General features: G+C 47.5%; 1 protein-coding gene across 1 annotated transcript in view; it reads right to left on the bottom strand.

The window, feature by feature from the left end:
* blvra (biliverdin reductase A) overlaps nucleotides 1-13,211 on the bottom strand; it is a 73,783-nt gene that overhangs the window by 30,700 nt on the left and 29,872 nt on the right. The window contains exons 4-5 of the mRNA XM_083653898.1: nucleotides 2,822-2,919; nucleotides 131-238 (exon numbers count right to left, since the gene is read on the bottom strand). Coding sequence (XP_083510024.1) covers nucleotides 131-238; nucleotides 2,822-2,919 — 206 coding nt within the window. The remainder of the gene's footprint in view (nucleotides 1-130; nucleotides 239-2,821; nucleotides 2,920-13,211) is intronic.

Genomic DNA, 13,211 nt, shown 5'->3' with positions numbered 1-13,211 from the left:
TCGTAGAATGACCCAGCTAACCTCTCAGCCACCGTGCTTGCTACTGTAACCTCTCAGCCATCATGCCACAAGTTCACCTTTTGGCACATCGCCAGAACTGCAGAGCACAAACCAGCGTCAAGTCTCTCACCAGTAAAATGGAGGCTGCCTTCCTGCAGCTGTTTCCCTTCCACCTCTCTCTTCAGGGCTTTGTAGTCTGCTGACAGCAGCTCTATGTGCTCCTCATGAAGAATCACTCCTGCGCGCACACACACACACACACACACACACACACACACACACACACACACACACACACACACACACACACACACACACACACACCCAAAGAAATTTAAAGACTTTTTGTTCAAAACATTTAAAGAAGGAAAACCCTGGGGAGGGAAGTGCCATTAGGAGATAAATGAACAGGAATTGCGAGTGTATTAATCAATGTTACCTTTCCTTGTAGTGACAAAATCTTGCCTCTCTAAGGTTGTAAAACTTTTGACACTTTCTCCATTTTCATAGTTTATCTTAACTAGATCTTTTAGATTATCTGGAATGTGAATTCCCAAAAACATCTATCGAGCCATTACTCCACTTAACTGGTGCTATGCATTTACTATTCTGCTATTTGGTTGATTATACATGACCTCCACCCATTTTATTCTCCCCAAAGTTAAAGAATAGAAGTTTTTTGGATGAAATCCCATCGTACTTTATCGAATGAATTTGTGAAGTCAGCAATAAACAAGATTTTTGTTCATTTTCATAATAGTCTATAGTATCAAGCAAATGCCGTATATTATCACCAATGAAGCACCCTTTTATGAAACCCATGTCATGTTTTATTATAAAGCCTATAATTTGTTTTATTCTCAATGCAATACATTTAGAGAGGATACGGGTATCGCAGCAGAGCAATATCAGCGGTCTCCAATGTTTCATATATACTGGATCTTTGTAATGTAAGGAAGGAGGGATCTTTGGGCCGATAATATGGCGGCCTCCTCCGGAAAACCCCCTCTATCCTAGTCTGCGCCAATGCCCTCCTGTGGGGGTTTTCCGGAGCAGGCTGCCATATTATCAGCCTCCGACTGGCTCCTCAGCCTCTGTTCCTCAGCATCCCTCAGACTGGCCCTCGACCTCTCTTGTACCTCAGCATCTCTGGTCTTCGTCAGCCTACTTCTCCTCCTTCAGGATCGGTGCAGCCACATAGGCCGCCATGCAAGGGGTGTCCTCCGCCTTCCTTCAACAATTGGGCCACTGGTCTTCGTCAGCCTACTGGTCTTCGTCAGCCTACGTGGCCTACATCCGCCCGGAGCAGGCTGCCATATTTTCGGCCCAAAGATCTCTCCTTCCTTAATTCTTAATTGGTAAGCATGGCAGATGCAAATCTCTGCAGCATTACAATTACATTGAAATTTCGTTGGTGGTGGCCTCCCCGAAGTTATAGCACCAGCAGTAAGTCGCAGGTCAAGCCCGGTGAGTTTGTAAGTCGCTGATGAATTGGTAAACATGAACTGTGAATCCAGCGCAGCCGGTTGGTTGAGGTCAAGCCCGGTGAAAGTTATTCCTTTTGGGGGATTCTCTATCCTAGTCTGAGCTGATGCCCTCCTCTCTCACCACAGGAGGAGTGACATCTTATCATGGAGTCATTACGCCAAAATTAGTTGCCATGCCATTTGTGAATAAAGCTTGCTTGTTAAATTTTGCCCACTGGTCTCTCATGATGATTGAAATTGGGTCTCATGGACCGAGTTTCAAGAATTAAGGACCCAGTCATGTCAGCATATCACCCCATCCCCAATAGCCAATCAGCCCATGACATCTGTCAAAACATGATGTGATGTCATCAGTGATGTCATAGTTGCTGATGTCATCGGTGATGTCAAACTTGCTGCTGTGATGTCATCTGTGATGTCATACATCCTGTCTGCTGAGCCAATCACCGAAAAGGATGCTTGCAGTATATATAGCCATGGCAGAGCCATGTATATAGAGGAGTCGTGACATCTCTATTCACTCCAATGGACGAGTTTTTTTTTTACTCTCAAGAGAAAAATGGACAGTTTGTGTTGTACTTTGATTTTTTTTTTTTTTTTTTTTTTAATCAAATTTGACATTATCAGCTTTATTTTAGCATTCAAAAGTAGCGCGAGACCCCTTCCTGGCTGTTCATTGGCTAATGAGTCACGCATTTTGGTCCTCCGCTAATACCACTCTCTCTCTAAATTGCTCTGAGCCGTGGTCATTATCCTCTTCCAGATTGTTCATCTCAGTGGCTGGTCGTATCTTGGGCTGATTGTCTTCTCTGGAGCTGTTTTTCGGCCCACCCACCTCCTCAGTCCATGAAACATAGACAGCATGTGATATCAGCAATTGTGATGTCATCAGTGAGTGATGACATCAGTGATGCAAAGTTGAGCAATTGTGCGCTGCGCATGCCAATAGAGCAGGTGAGGCCACCCAGCAGCCGAGCTGCGGGTGAGGCCGCGCAGCGACTGAGCTGCAGGGCGGGCGAGCCCGCGTAGCGGGAGAGCGTAGGAATCGAGCGCGCAACATTTCTAGTGTTTATACTGTATTTGCCGACTCTGGGGAAATGAGTAAGATGGTTAAATGTTTTTACTGTGATTAGTTCATGGTACCAACATCACCATAAATATTCATAATTGCAACATCCTAGGATACCCTCCCTTAGCCCCATGAATCTCAGTATCACATATTTTGATACTAAGTGACAACTAACATCAGCCAATCTGTTGGGGTGAGAAAGGTGCTAAAGACTGTGATTGGTGCGGACTGGATAAAGACTGTGATTGGTGGGGGCTGGACTCACCTTTTTCCTGGGCCAGGTCCCAGAGCTCTACAGCAGCGTGGTAGTTCGTGGTCATGGGATACTCCACACATACATGCTTCCCTGCCTGCAGGAAGGTTCTGAAGAGGACAGAGGAAACAATATATATGTGCTTATATAAACTGATGACCAGACAAAGATGCAAACCGCCTAGGGGGGATGCCTCCTTTTAAATATCAGCCTTAAAATGCCAATTTACAGTCAACTTTAGCATGATCGTAAGGGGTGGGGGACTCACCATAGAATGAATGTTACTGCCAAAAAAAAAGTAATGTAAGGGGAACATCAGTTTAGGGCACTTACAAATAAAAAATAAAGAGTAAAAGAGTGCAGAGTCAGGTCTAAAATTGTATTAGGGAGAGACAGATAGAGATAGACCATTGGATTATCATTGCAAAATATGAATGATTGGGATATTTACTAGTTTGATTTATTATTGGTTTATTTTTTAACATTACTATCGCTGGGATAGGAAAACATACTTGTGCGATAGCCTCGACTTGGAGCCTTGCCAGCGGCAGCAAGTCCCATATACTCTCTAAATTGTGTGATTTCACTAGGATTTTAATGACTAGAAGTTAGCCCAAGGAGAGAATGTAGTCCATATACTTGGTAATAGCTTTAACTCTCTCCTGTTATCTCCCCATCTACATTATTTTCTACTCGTGCTGTTCGTCGAGTCACATTTTCGAGGAGCTGCACGCAGGCTGCACCAGCAGGCTCGCCAGCCACGGCGCAACCCTCAGCGCATTTGGGGTTTGATGATGCTGTGGGGTGGGGTGGGGCGTGCGCGGGGTGCAGAAATCCTCCACTTCCCACAATGCACTGGGCTCGTGGTTTTCTAAGTCCACGCCCACCCCTCAGGCATTTGGCTGATATCAAACTCCAGTAGGTGGCGGTAATACACATATATATGTTTGCCAACCGCCATAAAACTCAAAGAAGAAGAAGAAGGCATTTGGCTTGGCTACTCTGAGTAGCATAGCTAGCAGAACAGCTACATTACAGCTCGTTTGGATCTGGGAGTTTGCAGTCGCCATTTCAAAGAGGACTATACGTGTATGATCCACACTGCTAAGAAGTAAAATAAAAATGGATCAAGGCTTGATATCATAATCCAACGTGAATTCAGCTGAGGGGTTCCCTCCAGAACGAGACTGGCTCAGACTGTTTCAAGGGGGCTGTTTGCGGTGTCTGCTAACGTTAGGCTATTGTCTTGTTGTATTGGCGTTTGTGGTGTTGTGGCTTTTAGTCAATATTGGACAGTAAATATGCCTTCTTGCGATGCAGTTGGCTGTATTAACCGTACCTCAAAGAAGGGTGGTTTCTGCTTTTTTCGGTGAGTGAATGAAGTTGTCAGTGGTCGCTGCTAACATTTGACCATGGACTGTAAATAGCGTTTTACATAGCCATCTGTGCTAATAATGCTAGCCTAACTATCCTTTCCACACACACTGAATATCCCGAAATGCAAGACTTGATCATGGACAAACGGCCGCGACCTCATAACGTTAAGGTGTGTTTGACCTAACGATAAAATATAAATATTAACGTTAATGCACTCCTAGTACTGTACTGACATCAGGTGACAAGCTGAAATGTCAATTCTTCTAGCAAATCTAGGTACATTTCAGACTTTAACGTAGTGTCCAGTCTTGTCTGAGGTGAATGCAAGTGAACTATATTTTTCAATCCTGTCTTTGAATAAAAGTTGTACATTGTGTTATACTTGAAAACTATGTCTTGCTCCCTTTTTTGTGTTTACAATTACAACAAATCTGTATGTTTTACCTTGTTTCGCCGTCGACGAGATATCTTGTCAAAAAAAATCCAACGGTTGACTGCCGTCGATGAGTTATCTCGTCAAAAAAAAATAATAATAATTTGACGGTGGGACGTGGATCAAACCCTTTTACATCTCCTATAAAAATATGGGAGCTATTGAATGTGTATAACCTATTTTACCGACCCACTAAGTGGCGACAGTGCTCTCCAGACGAGAGAAAGCCAAGAAAAAACAGCAGCGTGAGGAAGCCATTCTCATGAAAATGGATTGGCGAAAACGCTTTCGCTTTCGCGCTGGGAGCTGGCGGTGGGGGATTGCAAATTTGCATAATAGATTATGGGTGCAACACACTTTGAAACACCAGCAGAAAGCCCAGAATCGCACACAGCTTTATTCCAGCTGAGCTCACAACCGAAAACCCAGAAACGAACGAGCCCCATCCAGACTCGCCCAAAGAGCGGCCGCCAGCAGCCAGGCAGCACAGACAGCAGAAACTCGCTTGTGACATGCCCGCTGCAGAGCCACGGAGGGAGGAGGAGAACACACACAGAGGGAGGAGTTTGAAGGAGAGGGGGGTGGGGGTGGTGTTATGGAGGAAATTACTGTTCAGAACTATTGTTTAGATGTCTGATGTGTTACTGATGCCAAAAATAAATGGTTAAAGTGACTGTTCTATCGAATTTCACAAAAAGGCATTTATCTCAACTTTCCTTTTCAGATGCTGAAACCATGCTGTATTCAACTGCTAATGCCTACATAACTACTAACTCTACAAACTAACTCTTTTAGACAGAGAAAGCACACATTCTATTAGTTCTTTTGAGATATTTTGTGTTCACAAATTCCTAGCAGAAAATAATCCTCGGCTCTTGAAAGATGAGCCAGAATCCTCAAAAAAAACCTTGGCAGAAGCTACCTACAGTAAAAAAAAACTGTTGGCAGTGAATGTGTTAACATTAAAACCGACCACCCACCTGTAGGTGGCGTGGTACCCCCTGGGGCTGAGGCGGCCACCCGCGTGACTACGTCACGTCCGCTCACCCCAGGGACAGCTACTCACCGTTCCTTCCAGCCCGGCTGAGGACGTGTCATCTCAAAGCTCCGTGTTAGCTTAAATTAGCGCTCTCAGAAGCTAAAAGAAATAAGGGCTTGTTCCGTCTCACTTTGCCCACCTCGAGAGGTCTTGCGTGGATGAGATTCTGCAGGCTTCGGGGACCCGATCCTGTTTCTCTTCACCAGCGGCGTCGGAACAAGTCATCTAAAAGCTAAGAGTGTCTTCTTTACAGTTAACACCTGTATAAAAGCTTGAGAGCGGACCAAGGTCCACTCTCAAAAAAGTGTGAAAGCTAGATTGCATACGTGCAGATAACATTAGTACTGTTTAGCACAGAACGATAGTATTGTTGCAGATAGCTAGCGTGCACCCGTGCAGTTAGTATCTGTGTGCTAAGTACATTGGGTGCGAGCTACCTCCGTGTAGAGCGCGCACGTTTACCCCGGCTGGGGTAGCGAATGATAGGCTTGGGAGCTGACCAAGGTCCGCTCTCAAAAAAGTGTGGAAGCTAGCTTGCATACGTGCAGATGGCATTAGTACTGTTTAGCACAGAACGATAGTATTGTTGCAGATAGCTAGCGTGCACTCGTGCAGTTAGTATCTGTGTGCTAAGTACATTGGACGCGAGCTACCTCCGTGTAGAGCGCGCACGTTTACTCCGGCTGGAGTAACGTTAAGTGAGAGTAGTAGCTAGAGAAGCCGTGCTCTCCAGATTAGCTAGATAGCTAGCTTGCACCCGTGCAGCCAGCGTCTAGCATTGCGTAGCACCCCAGCTATCTTACCGTTGCAGGCATACTGCTAGTTAGCTTACACGGTATAACCCCCGCTAATTCCTGTTAGCAGAGAGAGGGGGGGACAGCCAGGTGCTGTGTTAGCTGTGGGGCTACGCTGGCCGGTTACGACCGGCATAATGAATGTGTGCACTGCCTAGGGCATGAGCACGCTGCACAGGCGTTGCTGGGACCTACATACTGCTTGTAGTGTAGCTATTACTGGCGTCGTCCCCGGAGGGGGAGCTCTGAGATATTAGCTGAGCGAATACGCTAGCTAGGTAAGCTCGCTCCACACGAGTGTGTTAGCCGCTTCTCTCAGTACTTACGCCATCTTAGCCAGCTTGCTTGTCTGCTAAGTGTTGCTTTGCCGTCGTGCAAATAGCATATACTAGATTGTAACTTCCTCTGAGGAGTTTCTTCTGAGATTGACTAGCTTCGCGGGCCGCTGGCTTTCAGCTTGCAGTCACGCTCGCTTCCCCGTGTTACTCAGGGTAGAGGCTCGCTGCACGGGCTTGTGTGCAGGCTTGTGTTAGCGCACGCTTGTCTCTCAGTGCTTACGCTAGCTTAGCTAGTGGCTTGTTCACGCTTGTTCTCTCGGGTTAACAGGTTGTGGGTATTGTTGCCTTCCCTTCGGGTTGGGCTATTGCCGCTTACGTTACCGTTGCACGCGCACGTTCGCTAGCCTCCGGGTTGCTTACTGTCTAGCCTGTGCTTTTTGCTAGTTTGCTAGCTTGCTTAAAACGGTACTCCCGCTAACAGGGTGCGGCCTGCGGGAGCTTGCTATTTAGTGATTAGCTTCCTGCTCTCTCTTGTGCTACTGAGCAGGGAAAGGCAGCGAGGGGATGGGCCTTGTGTAAAACTACATTGGCCGAGTATGAACCGGCACGATAAGTGCGTGTTCTGCCTTGGGCATGAGCACAGGCGCTTTGAACCCTCGGTCTTGCAGCTGCTGGGCTATCTTCACGAGCGAGCCCTTCAAGGGAGCAGTTCGTGGGGCGATGCCCAGGGCCGCAGCTAAGCTCTTGAGAGCTGACCAAGGTCCACCCTCATAAAAGTGTGAAAGCTAGGTTGCATACGTGCAGACAGCATTAGTACTGTTTAGCACAGAACGATAGTATTGTTGCAGATAGCTAGCGTGCACCCATGCAGTTAGTATCTGTGTGCTAAGTACATTGGGCGCGAGCTACCTCCGTGTAGAGCGCGCACGTTTACTCCGGCTGGAGTAATGTTAGAATCGTCTACAATAGACGTACCGCCCCTTGCTGGCGCTACGCGTCCAGCAGGGGTTTCAGCTCGCCAAGGTATGGGCTCAGTGCCAGCCTTTGGCTTGTAGCTCTAAGGACAAGCCCACCGCCCTTGGTGCCCAGGGTGGTTGGGAGCTCTCCATGGGTCGCATTCCCTTTGTTGGGGCGTCCCCTGCAAGCGCAGGGAGCCTGACAGGGGGCACAGCGCACCTTGGTCCATGGCCACGGCTTGGCCTCGGTTGGCAGCGCTCAGGTCAAGCTCACCGGTTGGCTCACCAAGGCTGGGCTCAGTGCCAGCCTGCGGCTTGTAGCTTTAGGCCCACCGTCCTCGGTGCCCAAGGCCCGAGTTCGGTCGGGAGCTCTCCCAGGGTCTCATACCCGTCATCAGGGCTCGCCTTGGTCCATGGCTACGGCCTGGCCTTGGCTAGAGGCTCCTAGGACAGCCCACCATCAATGGCGCCGTGGGCCCATTGTTGGTCGGGAGCTCTCCTGGGGACCGCACTGCCGGACAAGTCCGCGTGCGGCCGGACTCGAAAGAGAACGTTGCCTCCGCAGTCCCCCCAGCCTGCGAAGGTAACACTTCCAGCGGCTCATACATGGGCACCATGTTCTGATTCGCTCGAATAATATGGCAGCGATCGCCCACCTGAACAAACAGGGCGGTGTGCAGTCGGGGGGCACTGAACCAGTTAGCGGCGGGGATTCACCTGTGGGCGTATCCCCGTCTCCTTTCAGTGTCAGCGGTCTATCTGCCGGGACGGCTGAATTACGGGGCCGACCTGCTGTCTCGAGGCAATCCCCGTTATACGGAGTGGTGCCTCCACCCTCAGGTGATGGAAAAGGTTTGGGCCAGGTTTGGTCGTGCCCGCGTCGATCTCTTCGCATCGCGGCGCGCGACACACTGCCCACTGTGGTTCTTGATCCAGGACAGCCCCCGTTAGGTCACGACGCGCTAGCGCACGCGTGGCCGCGGGAGGGGATCTATGCGTTTCCCCCGATCCATCAGGTGTTGGACAGGGTGAGGGAACAGCGCCTCCGGCTCGTTCTAGTGGTGTTCACACCTCTCCCCAAGCAGGTGGAAGCTAGCAGTCTGGCTCCTGAACGGGACCATTTGCTAGCCCAGGGCTTGCCCGATAATGTGTCGACCCGCTCTCAGTACACGTACAAGTGGCGGGTCTTTTCGCGTTGGTGCACGAATAAGGGCGTGGATCCAGTGAACTGCGGTGTGCGACCAGTTCTCTGTTTCCTTCAGAGCCTGCTTGTCAGTCCCCGCAGTCACTTAAGGTGTACGTAGCCGCGATTTCTGCTTGCCACATGGGAATTGAAGGGAGCCCCGTGGGGGCGTGCCCTTTGGTCTCGCGCTTCATTATTTTATTGATTGATATGTTTAGTTCTAGTTTTTATTTTTTTATTTTGGTAAATTATAAACTGAGTTAGTAATTTATCTTTTAATGGAGTTGTATTAGTTTTAAACTATGCTCCCACTTGCAGTGTCTCCATGGGGACCACAATGGAAATAAGCCTTCGGGCTTTATTGTGTTTTTATCCTCGGTGATATGTTGTCTTATGTCCTGTTTTTATCACCAAATAAAGTCAATCAATCAATCAATCAATCATGAAGGAGCGCGTAGGCTGCGCCCGCCGTCGCGGTGCATCTTTCCCAAATGGGACCTGGTTACGGTGCTGGACGGGCTAACGGGTCATCCGTTTGAGCCCTTGGACTCCGCCGATTTGAAATTCTGTCTTTGAAGACTGCGCTGCTGCTGGCCTTGTCGTCAGAAAAGAGAGTTGGTGACCTGATTGCCCTCTCGGTGCAGCAGGCCTGTATGGTTTTTGGGGATGATGGGCGCAGGGTTACGTTGCGACCTAACCCGGCTTACCAACCTAAGAATATTAATGCCAGCTTAGGTCTATGGTCATAGACTTGTCAGCATTCTGTCCCCTGCCGTACAGTTCGGGCGAGGAGAGGCGCTTGCACATGCTGTGCCCCGTAAGGGCGCTCTCGGCCTATGTGGCCAGGACGCGTTCGTTACGCACTACAAACCAGTTGTTCGTCTGCTTTGGGCAGAAGGCCCAGGGTGGGCCCCTTTCCAAGGATCGCTTATCACACTGAATAGTGGAGGCGATTGCTTTGGCATACTCCGCCATGGGTAAGATACCCCCGGAGGGTATCAAGGCGCATTCTACGCGAGGCGTTGCGACATCCTCCGCGTTGTTGTGTGGTATTTCGGTGGAGGACATGTGCGCTTCGGCCTCATGGTCCTCTCATCACACGTTTGTTAAGGAACTACAGTCTCGACATGTCCGGTTCGCGTTTCGCGCATGCGGTACTGTCAGTGGCAAGAAAGTAGTATCGTTGCCACTCTAAAATGTCATACGGTCGGGCATGAACGTTTGCCATGCGGCCGTGGTTCACCGATGCCTCTCGGGTCGCTCTGTGGAGTGCTCCCGGCAGCAAGGGCGGTTGAATTTGGCACTAGAGTGAGAGCTTGAGTTCGAAACGAAGTAAAACGTTAGGGTTGTACTACAACCCGGGTTTTACGAGTGAGAAGGAGAGCTCTCACTACCCAGCCTTGCTGCGTCGATGCATCGTCGGTTGCGTCGATTCTCAGCGGGCTGGAAGAAACAATGAGTGGCTGTCCCTGGGGTGAGCGGACGTGACGTAGTCACGCGGGTGGCCCGCCTCAGCCCCAGGGGGTACCACACCACCTACTGGTGGGTGGTCGGTTTTAATGTTAAAAGTAATTTTTGGGGCAAAAATGACAGTCTTCCAGTGGGCTGCGTACGCAGCGGATAAGGCACTAGAGAGCTCTCCTTCTCACTCGTAAAACCCGGGTTGTAGTACAACCCTAACGGTTTATCTGTTGGCATTAAACCGTGGTATTTCCTTGGGTGACATTCCATATTTGTCATTAGACCTGTTCACAAATGTGCATTTTCTACAAATTGGGCTAAATTTACAATGGTAAATCAAAGCCACATGTGAGCACAAGTACTTTTATTAAAACACCAACCAAAATAAAATGCAAAGAGAGGTTTCCTTCTCTAACTATTGGTGCTTTCACAAAATATTTACACAATGAGATTTTTTATAAATAATCATCGATAACGTGGATAAAGACTTCGATGATGGTGATGACGTCGATGACATCTGCTGCTGCTGGACGAGAGACCGAAGACCAGTCCACCTGAAGGAGATCCACAAGACCTTCCAACGTGCCAAGATAAACGCTGCTGTAGGAGTAAAAATAAAGTATGCTTCAAGGAATGACATGAAAAAGTTACATAATGGGGTGGCTATACATTGTTGTTTCACAGTAGCTAATATCTGGCCATAATTCTGCAATTGCCCACTATATGCTTAGTACGGTATGTTATAATAGCGATAATGTCAATAACAGATACATCTTTGGTTCAACTTTTTTATTGTAATTTTGTGTAAAATTAGTCTCTAAAACCCAACGATCTATGGTCCAAAACTTTGATGCAACCTTACACACCTTACACAGTGACTTCTTCAAGAAGAAATTGGCCTCTTGCTGTAGCAGAGCGATCCATTGGCAGCGGCACGATGCAGAATTTGTCCCCGCACGGCGAACCTCGGGGCCCCGGCCTCTGGTTCGTCTCCGGCGGCCTGTTCAACTGCCTCTCCTTCCATACGCCGCAATTCCTCTGCACTGTAGTCTGGCTCATATGGCGTTAAGTAGCCCTGAATGTTTATTAGCACACTTTGGAAATCGTCTTCATCCATATCAAACTCTTCAATTTCACCGGAAATATTTCCTTCAGCCATGGTTGAGCCGTGGTGAGTTAGTTAGCTCCAGACCGAGGCGGTGCAGAAAAGATGGCTGAAGGAGTGTTTTGATTTTGGAGGTGTGGAGGCCCCCTAGGCACACACACAAAATAATTGTAGTTTTAAGCTATAGCTCTTCCGCATTCAAGATTCAAGATTTTTTTATTGTCACTCCATGGTACAAGTATCACGTGTGAAATTCTTGTGCTGTGGACTCCGTTTACAACATAGTACAAATGTGACAGGGCATATGAGTGCAAAAACAACAAGAGACACGACAAGCAATAAGGCAGTATAGTGATAAGACAAGTCAGAGACAGTGGCATATTCACTGCACATAGGTGCACATGTCATGTGCATACTTTAGCCGTGCTTAAACTTTTTAAATTCGGCGTATTTGACATATAGGTGCAAATAGCATATTCCTTATTAAACATACAATTAAACTCTGCGTTTTAAATTCGGCGTATTTGACATACAGGTGCAAATAGCATATTCCTTATTAAACATACAATTAAACATTAGACATACGTAATGGTAGCAGCTACAGTTCGGTACAGTACGGCTACTATAGTGGAGCGGCTAAGTGCTTATTTTCATCAGAATCTTTCAGTTGATGATACAAGCGTGAAAACTGGCATGAGCAGTCTCCATGGGTCACTTGACAAGAAAATTGCCCGAGCCAATTGAAATTTCAAGATGGCGGGCATTTTTCAAGATGGCCAACACCTTAGTGGAGCAGTTAAGTGATATAATGGTTTATTTGGTGGTAGAAGCATGAAAATTGGCATGAGCAGTCTCCATGGGTCACTTGACAAGAAAATTGCCCGAGCCAATTGAAATTTCAAGATGGCGGGCATTTTTCAAGATGGCCAACACCTTAGTGGAGCAGTTAAGTGATATAATGGTTTATTTGGTGGTAGAAGCATGAAAATTGGCATGAGCAGTCTCCATGGGTCACTTGACAAGAAAATTGCCCGAGCCAATTGAAATTTCAAGATGGCGGGCATTTTTCAAGATGGCCAACACCTTAGTGGAGCAGTTAAGTGATATAATGGTTTATTTGGTGGTAGAAGCATGAAAATTGGCATGAGCAGTCTCTGTGGCTCACTTGACAAGAAGCCACCCACAGCCACTTGAAATTTCAAGATGACAGCCATTTTCCAAGATGGCCGCCACCTTAATGGAGCAGTTAGGCCTAAGTAATCATTTAGTTGGTGATACAAACATGAAAATTGCCATGAGCCATCTCAAAGGGTCACTTCACAAGAAAATTCTCCCAGACATTTGAAATTTCAAGATAGAGGCCATTTTCCGGGATGCTACCACCCGCCATGTGGATCTTTAAATGATACATATTCTCATAGAAATGTATTGGGTTCCTCAAAAGGCTCTGTCAAGAGAGGTTGTTTGACTGTGTTTTGTCTGACTCCTCACCCACGACCTGCCCATTTCGGTAAAACCTGTCAGGAGTTGTCTCCCACTGGCATAGCTCTCAGGGTTCACTGAGGTACACAAGCTCCCTTACCACGACAAGGTAACAGTCACAAGGGAGTTTTTTGTTGTTGTTGTTGTTGTTGTTGTTGTTGTTGTTGTTGTTGTTGTTGTTGTTGTTGTTGTTGTTGTTGTTGTTGTTGTTGTTGTTGTTGTTGTTGTTGTTGTTGTTGTTGTTGTTGTTGTTGTTGTTGTTGTTGTTGTTGTTGTTGTTGTTGTTGTTTTTTA

This window comes from Poromitra crassiceps, assembly GCF_964638095.1.
Source record: "Poromitra crassiceps genome assembly, chromosome: 17".
In the NCBI taxonomy this organism is placed as follows: Eukaryota; Metazoa; Chordata; class Actinopteri; order Beryciformes; family Melamphaidae; genus Poromitra; species Poromitra crassiceps.
The sequence above is the reverse complement of the archived record's forward strand: the minus strand, read 5'-3'. Positions and strand labels throughout refer to the sequence as shown.